The 16,556-nt window shown below is 43.9% G+C and overlaps 1 protein-coding gene across 1 annotated transcript in view; it reads right to left on the bottom strand.

Moving 5' to 3' along the window:
* Nucleotides 1-16,556, bottom strand: part of pid1 (phosphotyrosine interaction domain containing 1) — a 119,712-nt gene that overhangs the window by 61,729 nt on the left and 41,427 nt on the right. The window contains exon 2 of the mRNA XM_080186499.1: nucleotides 8,181-8,327. Coding sequence (XP_080042625.1) covers nucleotides 8,181-8,327 — 147 coding nt within the window. The remainder of the gene's footprint in view (nucleotides 1-8,180; nucleotides 8,328-16,556) is intronic.

Below are 16,556 nucleotides of genomic sequence, written 5' to 3'. Positions count from 1 at the left end.
GGGGAGAACATGCGGTCTCCACACAGATGGTGACCCAAGCCCGGAATTGCACCCAGGTCCCTGGCACTTTGAGGCAGCAGTGCTGACCACTATGCCACTGTGCCATTTCACTGGAGCAACTTAGCAGAGCGAGGACAGGAAGGTCAGAATGCGAGCGAGATGAAGTGACAAGTGACAGGAAGCTCAGGGTGATGCTGGTGCAGTGACTGGAGCTGTTTTGCAAAGCGATCACCCTGTCTCTGTTTGGTCTCCCCAGAGCCGACCACAACATGAACAGCATACAAGTGTTGCATCTGCTGCACTTACATGGAAACGTGGTGTAAGGGAAAGGGGGCATGTTAAGGGTGACTGAGGCATGAACTAGGGTGTCACAGGGGGAACAATTCCTTAAGGGAAGGGCAGGGGAAGATGTTTTTGGTGGTAAACATCATGCTGGAGCTGGTAAAAATGGCAGAGGATGATCCATTGACTATGGAGGCTGGTGGAGTGGAATGTGAGCACGAAGGGAGCTCTATCATGGTTCTGGGAGAAGAATGGGTGAGAACATGAAATGGATCGGGCTCAGAGGACGGCCCTGTCAATGACGGTGGGTGGGATTCCCTTGTTGTGAACGAGGAAAGATGCATCAGAGGAGCTCCGACCAGCTTCTAGGTCTATAGTTTCATGTTGTGCCATTAAGTATTTGTTACATACTCTAAACATCTTCACTTCCCTTTCCCACTCACTCCAACTCAGGGTCATGGGGAGTAAGAGCCTATCCTGATACACACTGGGCACTAGGCAGGATACACTCAGGACAGGATACTAGTCCATCACAGGGCACACACACACTGAGGGAGAATTTGACATGGCCAATCCACGTAGTCTTCATGTCTTTGGAGTATGGGAGGAAACTGGAGCAGCCAGAGGAAACCCAAGTAGACACGGGGAGAATGTGCAAAGTCCACACAGACAGACACCTGAGATGGGAATCGAACCCAGGTTTCTGGAGGTGTGAGGAGTAGCAGTGTTAACAATTGTGCCGTCTAAGCTCTGAAAATCAATAATTTTATGGAGGTAAAATATTCCATTAACATAGCCACAAAGTACAGAAAACGGGAACCCAAACGGAGACCAAAAGAGAAAATGCTGGGAAATCTCAGCAGGTCTGGCAGCATCTGTAAGGAGAGAAGCTGACATTTAGAGTCCAGACGATCCTTTTCAAAAACAAGAGTGACTCCTGCAGCCCAGTGACCCATTAGTAATAAACTGAGATTAACTCCTTTTCACATCATGTGAATGAACTGTCTGGTGGGTTGAGGAAGGGGTGAAATTCATGACATTTGTGGACTGTATAGCCTATCTAGTTGAGAATAGATGTACTAATTAGTTTAGGGGTAAGGTAGGTGGAAAATGTGAAGGATAAAGGAAAAGTGGTAATAAATGACAGCATGTTGTTTCCAGTACATTAAATTTGTAATGTCATTTCAAATATGGTCATGGTTGGAAGTTTGGGCATTCTCTGAGGTGATGAATTCTAGGATTTTAAAATTAATTCTTTAAACATGTTTTTAATGTATTTTATAATCTTCCCTTTTTCTGTTTCATGCAACCATTTCAAGACAGCAGAGAGGCAATTTCCTACAGAAAAAACACACTGTGCTAGTGACCAGCCCAAAGTATTGGCTGCTGCTGATGTGAAAAGTAAATCCCCTTGATCCTTACCCAACAGAGAAAGCAATTGCAAATAAGCCTTTGTTCACTTCTCCAGTGGATGACCCCGGTTGGCATTTTGCTGACTCTATCTTGGAACATAACTGTTAACAGCTCCAACCTAAAATATTTGCATGAACTAAATGAACTACAAAATGCAGTCCAATCTAAACAAGTCAAGCCCTTTTGAGGACAGCGGAAGCACTGTACAAAAAAAATACAAAGATAGAACCAGGGGAGGGTAAGCCATTCATACACTCAAGCCCTGTCTCGACAATTCTGATCAGTATCTCAACTCCATCCATCTGCCTTTACTTCATTATCCAGTGATGCTCTGACCTAACAAAAAACAAATGACAAATCCCCAGGTCCAGATATGGGAAGCAAGAAAAGAAATTACAGGAATTTTGACCCAAATTTTTAATTCCTCTCTGGCCACAGTAGGGGTGGACAGAGGATTGAACCATAGAACCCTACAGTGCAGGAAAAGGCCCTTCGGCCCATCAAGCCTGCACCAAACACAATCCCACCCAGGCCCTACTCCCATATCCCTGCATATTATACCCACTAATTCCTCTAACCTACGCATCCCTGGACACTAAGGGGCAATTTCTTAGCACAGCCAATCAACCTAACCCACATATCTTTGGACTGTGGGAGGAAACCAGAGTACCTGGAGGAAACCCACACAGACACAAGGAGAATGTACAAACTCCACATAGACAGTGACCCGAGCCAGGAATTGAACCCAGGACCCTGGAGCTGTGAAGCAGCAGTGCTAACCACTGTGCTACCGTGCCACCCATATTGGAGGGCAGCAAATGTGGTTCCACTTTTCAAGAAGGGTGTAGCGATAAATCAGGGAATTACAGACCAGTGAGTCTCACATTAGTGATAGGGAAACTAAGAGAGAAAATTCTGAAGGAGAGAATTAATCTCCAGGCAAGGTTTGATCAGGGATTGTCAACACGGTTTTGTCAGAGGGAGGCCATGCCTAATGAATTTGACTGATTTTTTGAGGTGGTTACTGGGTGTGCAGATGAGGATAGTGCAATTGATATAGTTTATATGCTTTTCAGAAAAGTTTTTGACAAGGTCCCACATGGGAGACTGATAAAGAAGGTAAAAGCATATGGGATCTAGAGTATCCAAAGCTGGCTTAGTGCTTAGGGGATAGGTGGTGGTGATAGAAGGCTGTCTGTGTACCTGGAGGCCATTCTCCAGAAGCCTATCACAGGATCAATGCTAGATCCTTTAGTGTTCCTGATATATATAAATGTCATAGATCAGAATGTGGGCAGGATCATAAATAAGTTTGTGGATGTCATGAAGATTGGCAGGGTGGTTAATAGTGAGGAAGAAGGTCATAGGTTGCAGAAAGGTATAGCCATGGAAACAGAAAATAGGAGCTGGAGAAGGTCAGTTGGCTCTTTGAGCCATTTCCATCATTCAGAAGGATCACGGCTGATCATCCAACTCAATAGCATGATTATGCCATCCCCCATATCCTTTGATCCTCTCTGCCCCAAAACCTGTATCTAACACCTTCCTGGAAACATACAATATTTTGGCCTCAACTGCTTTCTGTGATGGTGAATTCCGCTGGTTTACCACTCTCTGGGTATAGAGACGGGTTGGTCAGATGGGCAGATCAGTGGGGTGACGCACTTTGGAAGGAATAACAATACAAGGGAGTGCTCAGTAAATGGCAGGACATGAGGAAGTTCAGGGGAACAGAAGTATCTTGGGATGCTTGTCCACAGTTCCCTGAAGGTGGCAGGACAGGTTAATAGACTAATTAAGAAGACATATGGGACACTTGTCTTTACCAGTCGTGGCATAGATTATAAGAGCTGGGAGGTTATGTTGGAGCTGTACAAAACTTTGGTTAGGCCACTGCTGGAGTAGTATGTGTAGTTTTGGTTGCCTCACTATAGGAAGGATGTGGTTGCAGTGAAGGGGGTACAGAGGAGGGTCACCAGGTTGTTGCCTGGGATGGAGCATTTGAGCTATGAAGAGAGACTGGATAGGCTCAGGTTGTTTTCTTTATAGTAAAAGGGGGAAGCGGATTGAGATGTATAAGCCTGAGGAGTACGGGCAGGGTGGATAGAAAGCAGCTGTTTCCTCTTAGTTGAGGGGTTAATAATGAGGAGGTGTAATTTTAAGGTGAGGGGAAGAAGGTTTAGAGGGGATTTGAGGAAAATTTATTTCACCCAGAGGGTGCTGGGAATTTGGAATGTATTGCCTGGGAGGGTAGTAGAGGTGGGAAACCTCACAACCTTTGAAAGGTAGGTGAATGAGCATTTGAAATGTCATAATATTCAAGACTGTCAGCTGGAAAGTGGTATTAGTGTAGATTTAAGAACATAAGAACATAAGAAATAGGAGCAGGAGTAGGCCATCTGGCCCTTCGAGCCTGCCCCGCCATTCAATAAGATCATGGCTGATCTGTCGTGGCTCAGTTCCACTTTCCCGCCCTCTCCCCATAACCCTTAATCCCCTCTCTTATCAAAAACCCATCAACCCGCTTCTTAAAAATATTTAGCGAGGCAGCCTCCACCACTTCAACGGGCAGAGAATTCCAGAGATTCACCACCCTTTGAGTGAAGAAGTTCCTCCTCAACTCCGTTCTGAACCGCCCCCCCTTTATCTTGAGGCTGTGCCCCCTAGTCCTACTGTCTTTTTTGAGCGGGAAGAGTCTTTCCACCTCTATCCTATCCATCCCATTCATCATCTTATACGTCTCAATGAGATCTCCCCTCATTCTTCTAAACTCTAACGAGTACAAGCCTAGTTTATTCAGCCTCTCCTCATAGCTCAACCCCCTCAACTCCGGTATCAGCCTAGTAAACCTCCTCTGCACTCCCTCCAAGGCCAAAATATCCTTGCGCAGGTGCGGCGCCCAAAACTGCACACAGTACTCCAGCTGCGGCCTCACCAGTGCCCTATACAGCTGCAGCAAGACCTCCCTACTTTTATATTCAATCCCCCTCGCTATGAAGGCCAGCATCCCATTCGCCTTCCTGACCACCTGCTGCACCTGCAGGCTGGGTTTTTGCGACTCATGCACAAGGACCCCGAGGTCCCTCTGCACCGTCGCCTGCTGCAGTTTTTCGCCCCGTAAGTAATAGTCCTTCCTACCATTCTTCCTACCAAAGTGGACCACCTCACACTTGCCAACATTAAATTCCATTTGCCATTTCCTGGCCCATTCGCCCAGCCTATCTAGATCCTTCTGCAGACTCTCCACACCCTCCGCACAATTTGCCTTTCCCCCAATCTTGGTGTCATCAGCAAATTTCGACACCCTACACTCGGATCCCTCCTCCAGATCATCTATATAAATGGTAAATAGCTGAGGCCCCAGCACCGACCCCTGGGGCACCCCACTAGTCACCAACCGCCAATCTGAATAGCACCCATTGACCCCCACTCTCTGCCTCCTATTTGACAACCAATCCTCTATCCACGCTAACACCCTACCCCCAACTCCATGTCCTCTGACCTTCTGCAGTAACCTCTTGTGAGGTACCTTATCAAACGCCTTCTGAAAATCCAGAAAGACCACATCCACCGGCTCTCCTCTATCCGATGGGCCAAATAGCCTCTTCTGATTGTATGACTGTTTTTGACTTACAAAATCAGGATGAATGCTTGTTTTTAACCTATAGATCTTATTCTCAGAAGGTATGCTATTTATGTTCATGAATGCTCATGAAATTGGCTGATTAGATTGTGTGCAGATTGGCTGGTGTTTTCCAACATCATGATGAGTATACTCAAAAAAAAACTCCCAAGTCTGATGGGATGTCCTGAGATTGTGAAAGGCACTATATAAATGCAAGTCTCTTCATTTTTAAAATAAGTGACTGGTAACCCCTATGGAAATATTTTCAGTAACCACCCTAATTAATGCTGAACTATTCAGAAAGCTCTTACATTTATCACAGTTACCGGCTACAAGACAGTCTGTCAATTCAAATGAGTCTGCTTGTTTCATTGCATGCCCCAGTGTTTGCCTTGTGGTTCTTACTAATGTGTACTAATGATCCAGCTTGTACAAGGTGATGCATTCTGTATGAAGCATGTGCAATCAAGCAGTGCTTCACATACATCCCCTTCAGTCTGGTCTATTGCAGTCACTGCTCCCAATGCCATCTACTCTACATTGGATAGAGTAAACGTGGACTAGGTGACCGCTTTGCTGAACACCTTCAGTCTGATGGCACTGAGCACCTAGACCTTCTTGTTGCTTGCCCCTTCAACACACCACACTGCTCTCCTTCCACATGTCCGTTCTTGGCCTTTCGTGATATTCTAGCGAACCCCAATGCAAACTGGAGGAACAGCACCTCAGCTTCTGATTGGGCACGTTATAGCCTTCTGGACTGAACATTCAACAACTTCAGAGCATGAACTCTCTCCTCCACCTTCACCCCATTCCCATTTATTTCATTTCATTTTGTTTCCTCTCATTCACCCATTTTATCATCCTTCTCTCTCACTCCCATTTTTCCACTTCTCCATTCCAGCTCTCCTTCTTGTCCCCCCACCCTGTCCACTCACTTCAGGGCCACATTCCTCAGGCAGTCCTTCAACAATCTGTAGCTCTGTTCTGCCATTCTCACATTCTGATCATTTAATCAACACTTTTAGTACCTTCTCAGCCTTCTGTATTCCCTTAGTCCTTTCCAACAACCACCCCCCACCAACCCTCAAAGTATAAATCTCTGAAGATTCTCTTTGATCTCAGCTCTGATGAAGGGTCATCTAGACTTGAAATGTTGGATCTATTCTTTCTCCTCAGATGCTGTCAGACCTGCTGAGATTTCTCATCATTTTCTGTTTTTGTTATGTGCAATCTGTGTTTTAGTTTTCTTAACGTTCAGATGGTTTGCAATTTCTTGTCTGAATCCGACGAACTTTCTGACTTTCCCTTTTGCAGATTTTGTACCGACGATAATAGCATTACAATCTGAGTGCCCCATCGTTAGGGTGTAAATCAGACAGAAGGTTCTGTCTTCTGCGCATGCACAGTTAAACACCAAAATCCGCAAAGTGCTTTCTGATTTCCCCAGCCCCTCCACTTATTTCACTCAGGGACACACTATTCACACATGTGGAGGGTGTGAATTTGTGGAACTTGTTTAGTAGTTACTTAGCTACCAAACACACCAAAAAAAATAGCATTTGAACATATAGGTTTAGGTAATTTTTTTAACAGCCTGGAGAATCTTAATTATTCCCAGGTTTCACCGGCACTGAAAAAATACTTTTACAAGTGTGGGGCCTCATTCCTTCAAATTCTATCTACTGCTGGAGATTCAAAACATTTTAAAAATGTTTTCTTTCTTTTTTATCTCGCTCATAATTCCGTTTTTTTAATTCCCTTGCTTTGTTTTGCTGACAATGCATGATCTTATATTGATATAAATATTCCAAGCTTTACTTCCTCATTTGGACTCTTCCTGGCTCTCTGAGGATTCTTCAATTCAATTGGTTGAAGCGACCCCTGACTATTACACCAGGGAACTCCTCTGGCATAAGCTTCAGCCCACCGTAACCAAAGGTTGCTGCTTGAAAACACATCAGAACAACCTATGAGGCAGTTGTTAGTAGGATTTTGGACATTGATCCTAATCCTTTGTGAGCAAGACTAAGGCAGTCCCCAGACACATCAGTGAACCTAGAGTCCAATCCTCTCTTCAGTGAAAGACATCATTCATTCCACAGTGGTTAGCACTGCTGACTCACACTGCCATGGGCCCGGGTTCGAATCCCAGCTTGGGTCACTGTCTGTACGGAGTCTGCATGTTCTCCCCATGTCTGCATGGGTTTCCTCCAGGTGCTCTGATTTCCTCCCACAGTCCAAAAGATATGCTAGTTATTCAGCATTGGTCATGCTGAATTTACCCTCAATTTATTTGAACAGACACCGGAGTTTTAAAGTCTATTTATTAGTCACAAGTAGGCTTGTATTAACACTGCAATGAAGTTACTATGAAAATCTTCTAGTTGCTGCACTCTGGCACCTGTTTGTGCACACTGAGGGAGAATTTGGCATGACCAATGCACCTAATTAGCACGCCTTTCAGGCTGTGGGAGGAAATCCGAGCACCCGAAGGAAACCCACACAGACATAGGGAGAATGTGCAGACTTTGCACAGTGACCGAGACCGGAACTGAACCCAGGTCCCTTGTGCTGCGAGGCAGCAAGGCTAACCACTGTGCCACCCCTGCCGCCCAGTAACTTCATTGCAGTATTAATGTGAGCCTATTTATGACACTAATAAATAAACTATTAAACTATTAGTTGTCTGTGATCAATACTGGCAATCTGTCCAGACAGCAAATGTTACACTGAGCTTAGGAGATTAAAAACAAGCATACTCTTGCCCCAGCCAATGAAAGGTAATACACAGCACATTGTTATCCACAAAATAATAAGACCAACTTGGCTGTCTTATCCTCCAACAGTCAAAACAAACCTTGCGTTCTGTGTAAGGCTGGCCATTCTTCAGAGGAGCTGTGGGGGACAGTTCGATTGCCTCTGGTTCGTGAAAGATGACGGTTGGTAGGGGTTCCTTCCGAAGTGTCAGAACATTCAGTTTTGTCTTCAGCATGGTCTGAAAGTGCTGGAATGCAAAAGAATGAATCAAATGTGGGAGACGAGTGAGTTTGTGCTGAGCACTTAAAATAACATCAGGTTTCCCTCTCGAAAGAGATCACGATAACTTCAGCTTTATAACCGATTCTTCTTAACTACTAGCGAAAAGCAACAAACAGATCAAGTGCCTCAGGTCTCTTTGTACGTCAGAATATAAACCACATATAAAAGATGATCCTTCAAAGTGCAGAGAATAATGGAAATTGGCAGATAATTGAGAGCCTCTGAACCTTTGCCCTTGAACCTAGGGTGCTTCACTATGCACGGAATGAGGGCCAGTAAAATACTTCCAAAAAAGTTGTTTTTGTTACTAACAATAAGGAATGAAATGCTACTGAAAGCCTTGCGCAATGGGAAAAGTCTTGCGTAAGGGTTTGTTCAGCGAATATTTGGATGGAGCATCTGGACAGCAAACAACAGAAGTACAACAATGAAGTGGGCACTGGCTGTGCGAGTAAAACTTAGACTTTCATCCTAGCCCACTTTGAGAAGGACCATCTTTCCAATGGCTCCACAGCTACAGTTTCTCAGTGAATGTGCACAATGATGTACTGAGTGTGTGGATAGCTGCCTCCCCAGCCCTTAGGTGGCAATTTGTGATAGGTAAATCCTCCTTCAATGGCACCCATTAGAAAGTACATTTTGAGGAAGTGCAGTTCTTTGAGTTGTATCCTAGCACTATGAGGCAAAGCAGCTTCAAAACCTTGAACGCTTAAAATTGGAGCAGAAGTAGGCCATTCAGCCCCTCACAGGAACATTGGAATTAGGAGCAGAAATAAGCAAATTCAGCCCTTCGAGTGTGCTCTGCCATTCAATCAGATCATGTCTGATCTCTCCCTGGCCTCAAATCTACCGCCCCTGCTCCCCATCTCCCCTTATCCCTTTGTATTTTATTAGAAGTATATCTAACTCCTTCTTGAAAACATTCAACGGTTCAGATTCCACTGTGCCAGGGGGCAACGAGTTCCACAAATTCACCACCCTCTGCAAGAAGTAGTTCCTCCCTCATCCGTTTTAAATCTACCACCTCTCAACCTGGAACTGTGACCTCCTTTTTGAGATTGCCCCATAAGAGGAAACATTTGGTCCACATTTACTTTATCAATCCCTTTTAATATTTTATATACCTCAATCAGATTCCCTCTCATCTTTCCAAACTAGTATAACGAGGACACAAATCAGATACCAGGAATGTTGGAGAATGCAAGATTTAGTGTGAGGGAAGAACTGAGGATGAGAAATGGTACTGGGAAAATTGATGGGTTTGAAAGTGGATAAATCCCCAGGGCTTGATAATTTACATCCCAGAGTACTTAAGGAAGTGGCTCGAGAAATAATATATGGTCATCTTCCAGGATTCTATAGACTCTAAAGTAGCCCCTGCAGATTGCAGGGTAGCTAATGTCACTCTAATATTCAAAAAGGAACTAGAGAGAAAACAGGAAATTATAGACCAGTTAGCCTGACATCGGTAGTGGGGAAAATTCTCGAATCCATTATCAAGGACTTTATAGCGGAGCATTTAGAAAGACAGGAACAGACAGAGTCAACATGGATTTATGAAGGGGAAAATATGCTTGACAAATCTTGAGAGAGTGCACCAAAGGTTTATCAGGCTGCTTCTGGGGATGGCGGGACTGATGTATGAGGAAAAATTGACTAGGTTAGGATTGTTTTGGAGTTCAGATGAATGAGGGGTGGTCTCATAGAGACTTATAAAATTCTAACAGATGCAGAAAGGATGCTCCCGATGGTGGGGGTGTCCCAGGACCAGGGGCCACAGTCTGAGGATTTGGGGTGGACCATTTGGGGTGTAGATGAGGAGACATTTCTTCACCCAAAGAATGGTGAGCCTGTGGAATTCATTACCACAGGAAGTAGTTGATGCCAAGACATTGAATGTATTCAAGAAGCAGCTAGATATGGCACTTAGGGCGAATGGGGTCAAAGGTTATAGGGAGAAAGCAGGATTAGGCTATTGAGTGATGAATGGTGGAACAGGCTCAAAGAGCCAAATGGTCTTTTCCTGCTCCTATCATCTATGTTTCTATGTTTATATAAGCCCAAACTGTTTAATCTCTCCTCATAGGTCAACCCTTTCATCCTCAGAATCAGTCTGGTGAACATCAAACCTGCTTTACCATTCAATAAGATCATGGCTGATCTGTTTGTGTTTCAAGTTCCACATTCCTATCTACCCCTGATAACCTTTGATTCCCTTGCTGACCAAGAATGCATCAACCTCTGCCTTAAAAATATTCAGTGATCCAACATCCACCCCACCTTCTGAGGCAGCGAGTTCCAAAGTCGCACAACCCTCTGAGAGAAAAAAAATCTCCTAATTTTTGTCCTAAAAGGGTGACTCGTAATTTTAAAACTGTGCCACCTAGCTCTGGCCTCAACCACCAAGAGGAACCATCCTTTCCAAGTCCACCTTGTCAAGGCTGTTCCGGATTTTATAGACGTCAATCATGTCACCCCTTACTCTTCTAATCTCCAGTGGAAACAAGCCCAGTTTGTCCAACTTTTTCTCATAAGACAATCCACTCATTCCAAGTGTCAAACTAGTAAACCTCCTCTGAACCGCCTCCAATGCAGTTACGTTCTTCCTTAAATAAGGAGATCAAACCTGCTTAGTCTTCAAGGTATGCTGTCACCAATGCCTTGTATAACTGAAGCATAACATCCTGAAAAGTCTTAAAAACATTTGTTGAGAGTTTGGATTAGTGTGCAGTGAAGAGATATATGGACACTTGTAAATTCTAAAGATTTTATTTTGCCCTGTAGGTTTCTACTATATCTCAAATAACTATAAACTCCATTGGATTTTAATTCTCGAGTATTACATTTCCTTGATATTCTTTGAAGTGACTTGTACCGGACAATGCTGAATCTGTGAAGTTTGAAAACAGAATGTTATAAAAACATATGGGACCACGATGCAGTCCGACTCTTAATCCATTCTCTAAGCGGAATCAAAAAGCTTGTTAGGAGACTAATATATCATGAATTTCCCGTGCCTTTCGCAAGTGGAAATATTCTTAAAACAGCCGCCCAGGCACAAAGGCAAAGGGCTAAAGCCACACCAATCCGTCAGTGTCCGCATTAGAAATGTCCACCAGCTGTCCGAGGAATTTTAATTGCTGACAAGTTCTTCTCAAGATCTTTTAAGATGTCTTTGCAAGATAAAAAGAGTAAACAAATCCACCCCTCCCCAAAAACATAAAAATAACTAAAACTAACTCAGGTTTTCCTTTATGTAAACATGGCTATGAGCTCGCTTTGTACCGGCAAGTGTGAACCAGAAAAATATCGTCACAAAGCACATAATAAAACCTGGGAGTTCTTAGTGCCAAACCGGTTCAGAATATTATCCTCCGACCTACTGGGATGTAAGTTTGAAGCCAGCCAGACTGGCTGTAAGGGTTCCCTGTTAATTAAACAGAAACACTCTTAGCCTTGTTGCTATGACCATAACTCATAATTTCCCACTGTTCATTACCGTTGCAATAACTTATCAATCTCACTTAGAGACTGTCAGCAGTGGTTGATGTATTAAATTGAGATGACACAGTGGTAAAGGTTGGGGGAGGGGAGCGACTCTGAGGTTTTATGGTTGAGGTACATTTCTGGAGAATTGGAGAGCGGGAGAGCTTTATTCTGCCCTGGACTGGAGCTAAAAATAACATGGCAGTTTCAATATTAACGACAATCCTAATTTTCCTGATAAATTAGATAAATCAGTGCCTTTAGTTGGTTGAAATGAATGGGCTGCTGATTAAATTGTGAGAATAGATGGATCGAAACAGAATGCACTTTACGTTATGAAGCACAGTTTGCATTTGTCCAGCTCCTTTAGTGAAATAAAACATTTCAAGGCGTTTAATAGGAGTGCAACAAAACAAAACGTGACATGGAATCACATATGGTGATACTTGGCAAGGTGTCTGAATGTTTGGTCAGAGGTTGGTCTTAAGGAGCATCCTAAAAGAAGTAAGCAAGATAGAGAGGCAGAGAGGATCAAGGATGTAATATCCACTGATACTCAGTCTATCCCATGAGCCTCAATTTTGTTAACCAGACTTTTTACCTGGTGCTCTGTAAAACACTTTTTAAAGAGTTCACATAGACAACAATATACTCTCTCCCACCTTCCGTCAGGAAAAAGATATAAAAGTCTGAGGTCACGTACCAACTGACTCAAGAACAGCTTCTTCCCTGCTGCTGTCAGACTTTTGAATGGACCTACCTCTCATTAAGTTGATGTTTCTCTGCACCCTAGCTATGACTGCACTCTCTCCTTCCCTTCTCCCCTGTGTACTCTGTGAACAGTATGCTTTGTGCAGCGCACAAGAAACAATACTTCTCACTGTATCCCGAATACATGTGAGAATAATAAGTCACATCAAATCACTGCAATCCCTTCATCAACCTTCTCTGTTAATTCATCAAACAATTCAGTTATATTAGTCAAAAACAATCTGGCCTTTCTTAAATCTGTGCTGGCTCTTTTTAATTAACTTAAACTTCTCCAATGCTGTTGATTTTTTTTTCTAATTATTGTTAATGATAAGTAATAATAATAAGTATATTGTTAATAGGGGCGACACAGTGGTTAGCACTGCTGCTTCACAACACCAGGGACCCAGGTTAGACCATAAGACATAGGACAGAATCAGGCCACTCGGCCCATCGAGTCTGTTCCGCCCTTCAATCATGGTTGATATTTTTCTCATCTCCTGCCTTTTCCTCATAACCCCTGATCCCCCTACTAATCAAGAACCTATCTATCTCTGTCTTAAAGACATTAAACGACTTGGCCTCCACAGCCTTCTGCGGCAAAGTGTTCCACAGATTCACCACCCTCTGGCTGAAGAAATTCCTCCTCACCTCTGTGTTAAAGAATCATCCCTTTAGCCTGAGGTTGTGCCCTCTGGTTCTAGTTTTTCCTACTAGTGGAAACATCCTGTCCACATCCACTCTATCCAGGCCTTGCAGTATTCTGTTCCTATCCACTAGTCTCAATAAGATCCCCCCTCATCCTTCTAAACTCCAATGGGTACAGATCTAGTTTCCTCAACCGTTCCTGATATGACAAGCTCTTCATTCCAGGGATCATTCTTGCGAACCTCCCCTGGTCTCTTTCCAAGGCCAGCAGATCCTTCCTTAGATATGGGGCCCAAAACTGCTCACAATACTCCAAATGGAGTCTGACCAGAGCTTTATACAGCCTCAAGAGTACAGCCCTGCTCTTCTATTCTAGCCCTCTCTACATGAATGCTAAGGGTTTGATGCCCAGCTCGGATCACTGTCTGTGTGGAGACTGTATATTCTCCCCATGTCTGCGTGGGCTTCCTCCGGGTTCTCTGGTTTCCTCCCACATCCTGAAAGATGTACTGGTTAGGTGCATTGGACCAAACAGGCGCCAGACTGTGACGACTAGGGGAATTTCATAGTAACTTCGTTGTAGTGTTATTGTAAGCCTTAGTTCTGACTAATAAATAAATTTTACTTTTTAAAAACTAACCCACCTCTGATCTTAGACTGACCAGCTTGCGGTTACTGGAAAAGCCCTCAGCCTCTTTCTCCAATTTGGGTGTTACATTCACCACTTTCTAATAATCTGGCCAGCAGTCCTGTATCTAGGGAACCAGCTGTCTGTTTAGCACCAGCAAGCTGCGAATAATGCTTCCAAACTTTATGATTTGACCTGTTGTACCCAATCAATACAGGAAGTGCGCTGGAAGCCAATATTGGCTCAGGTGGTTTTTACGCAAGGACACCTGAAACATGCACTCGGTTCCTTAAACATCCCAACTGCCAAAATCATTCTGAAGGCTGGGTCTGATTACCATGTCAACAGTGGGTCATGGGGCCCTGAAGGATATCCCATTGAAGGTCGTCTGTTGCGGCCTGGCTCAACAGTGGGTCATGGGGCCCTGAAAGATATCCCACTGAAGGTCATCTGTTCTGGTCTGGCTCAACAGTGAGTCACGTGGCCCAGAGGCTGACCCAGCTGATGGGGAGGAAGCTCTGGGAGGAGCAGTGTGATTGCAGTTGTTGGGCGGGGGCAGAGCCTGCAGTGGGTGGCAGCAGCCCACGTCAGTCCTGTCACATCTCAGGTCGTTCATTCACAGCAGGGCTCTTCAATGGAGCAGGGTCCGAATCGCAGCTTAAAGCTGATGGGATGGGAGCAATAGGAACATACTGAACAGCTTTCAAGTAACAAAGGAAAGGAATGGTTCTGATTAAGCTTTTTGATGGCGAGAGTACACCTGGAGCTAATTAATGAATCTTTGAACAGTTATTTATGAGCTGTGTTGGGCCCATTTCTCCTTTATTCATTTCTACACTTAGACTCATTTTGTAAGATTAACTATTACTGAATAGATTTTGCATCAGGAACAAGTGTGTGTCAACATTTTGACATTTTCCATTAATCAATGGCTGTATTTTTTTTAACAGCGTGGTCTCCACTGCGTAGCAGCCTTCAGAACTGACTCCACTCAATGCCATGTAAGCGTGAGATCTGCCCATCAAATGTGCATTCAGATTCTTGTGCTGCATTACTGTGGAAAGGATCTGGATTCACTGACCTGTTACTGATATCATTGGGCCAACACTGGCGAACATTCATCCCCGGTTAATATCATCAAAAACAGCCAAAATATTTTGTGCTGGCTGTTTATATGTCCTTGAAATGCGCAAGACAATTTGTTTCTTTATTTTATCACGTGATGTGTACACTACTGGCAAGGGCAGCATTTGTTGCTCATTCCTTACACTGAATGTCTTGCTTGATTTGATTTATTATTGTCACATGTATTGGGATACAATGAGAAGTATTGTTTTTTGCGCACTATACAGACAAAACATACCGTTCATAGAGTATGTAGGGGAGGAGGAAAGGAGAGGGTCCAGAATATAGTGTTGCAGTTTCAGGTAGGGTGAAAAGAAAAATCAGCTTAATATATGATAGGACCATTCAAAAATATGATGGCAGCAAGAAATAAGCTGTTCTCGAGTTGGTTGGTATGTGATCTCAGACTTTTGTATCTTTTTCTCTATGAAAGAAGGTGGAAGAGAGTGTGTCTGGAATGCATGGAGCACTTGATTGTGCTGGCTGCTTTTCTAAGGCAGCGGGAGGTGTAGACAGAGTCAGTGGATGGAAGGCTGATTTGCGTGATAGACAAGACTTAATCAGTTGCTGGAATCTCACAAAAGCCAGGCGAGGAATGGAGGTCTCTTTCCCTTTTTAATGAGCAACCAGATAGACAGTTGATAACAATTGTCATGGTTACCATTGCTGAGACTAGCCTTACGGTCCAGAATTTATTTTAAAAATCACTGGACTTGAACCCATAATTCCAAAATTGAGTCTGGGCCACTGAATTACTAATCCAGTGACGTTATCACTGTCAACCCGAATAGGAAGTGCTTTCAAACATTTCTTCAATTATCCTTCCAGATAAGATATCAGGCAAATCTACTGTTTCTGAAAAAATTGTGAGCATCTTGTATTCATTTCGGCGGGTAAGATTTTGCTTGACATTTAAATCCGCATCTGTATTCTATTTGATATAAATGATTCACAAAGTACCAGTAATTTCTTGGATTTAGATTCAACCAGTTACTGTTACCTTACGGTAAATAGTTTGGCAAGCCCGTATCACATTCCTTTTGTTCCTCTGACTCCTTCCTCCGGTAATATGTGATCTGCACCCAGCACGTGTGTAGGTGGATTGGAAGTCTCTCTTTCATTGACATTGTAAAGGAAATCAGTCTCACCTACACATTACCAACTTGATTTTCCTGGGGGCATGAGACCCTGATGTCTGGCACAATTTGGGGTGCTGATGCCTGCCTATATCGTAAGCATACCCGCTGTTGCAACTTTCCAGGAGGGTAATTCACTGCTCCCCACACACACCACTCTATTTTTTATTTCTTTCCTCTTGTCTTCTTCTGTACGGTGGCACAGTGGTTAGCACTGCTGCCTCACAGCGTCAGGGACCTGGGTTCAATTCCTTGCTTGGGTCACTGTCTGTGAGGAGCCTGCACGTTCTCTCCGTATCTGTGTGGGTTTCCTCTAGGTGCTCCGGTTTCCTCTCACAGTCCGAAAGACGTGCATTGGCCGTGCTCAATTCTCCCTCAGTGTACCTAAACAGGCGTCAGAATGTGACGACCAGGGAATTTT

This window comes from Carcharhinus amblyrhynchos, chromosome 3 (genome assembly GCF_965287045.1).
Source record: "Carcharhinus amblyrhynchos chromosome 3, sCarAmb.v2.hapA, whole genome shotgun sequence".
NCBI classification, from domain to species: domain Eukaryota; kingdom Metazoa; phylum Chordata; class Chondrichthyes; order Carcharhiniformes; family Carcharhinidae; genus Carcharhinus; species Carcharhinus amblyrhynchos.
The sequence above is the reverse complement of the archived record's forward strand: the minus strand, read 5'-3'. Positions and strand labels throughout refer to the sequence as shown.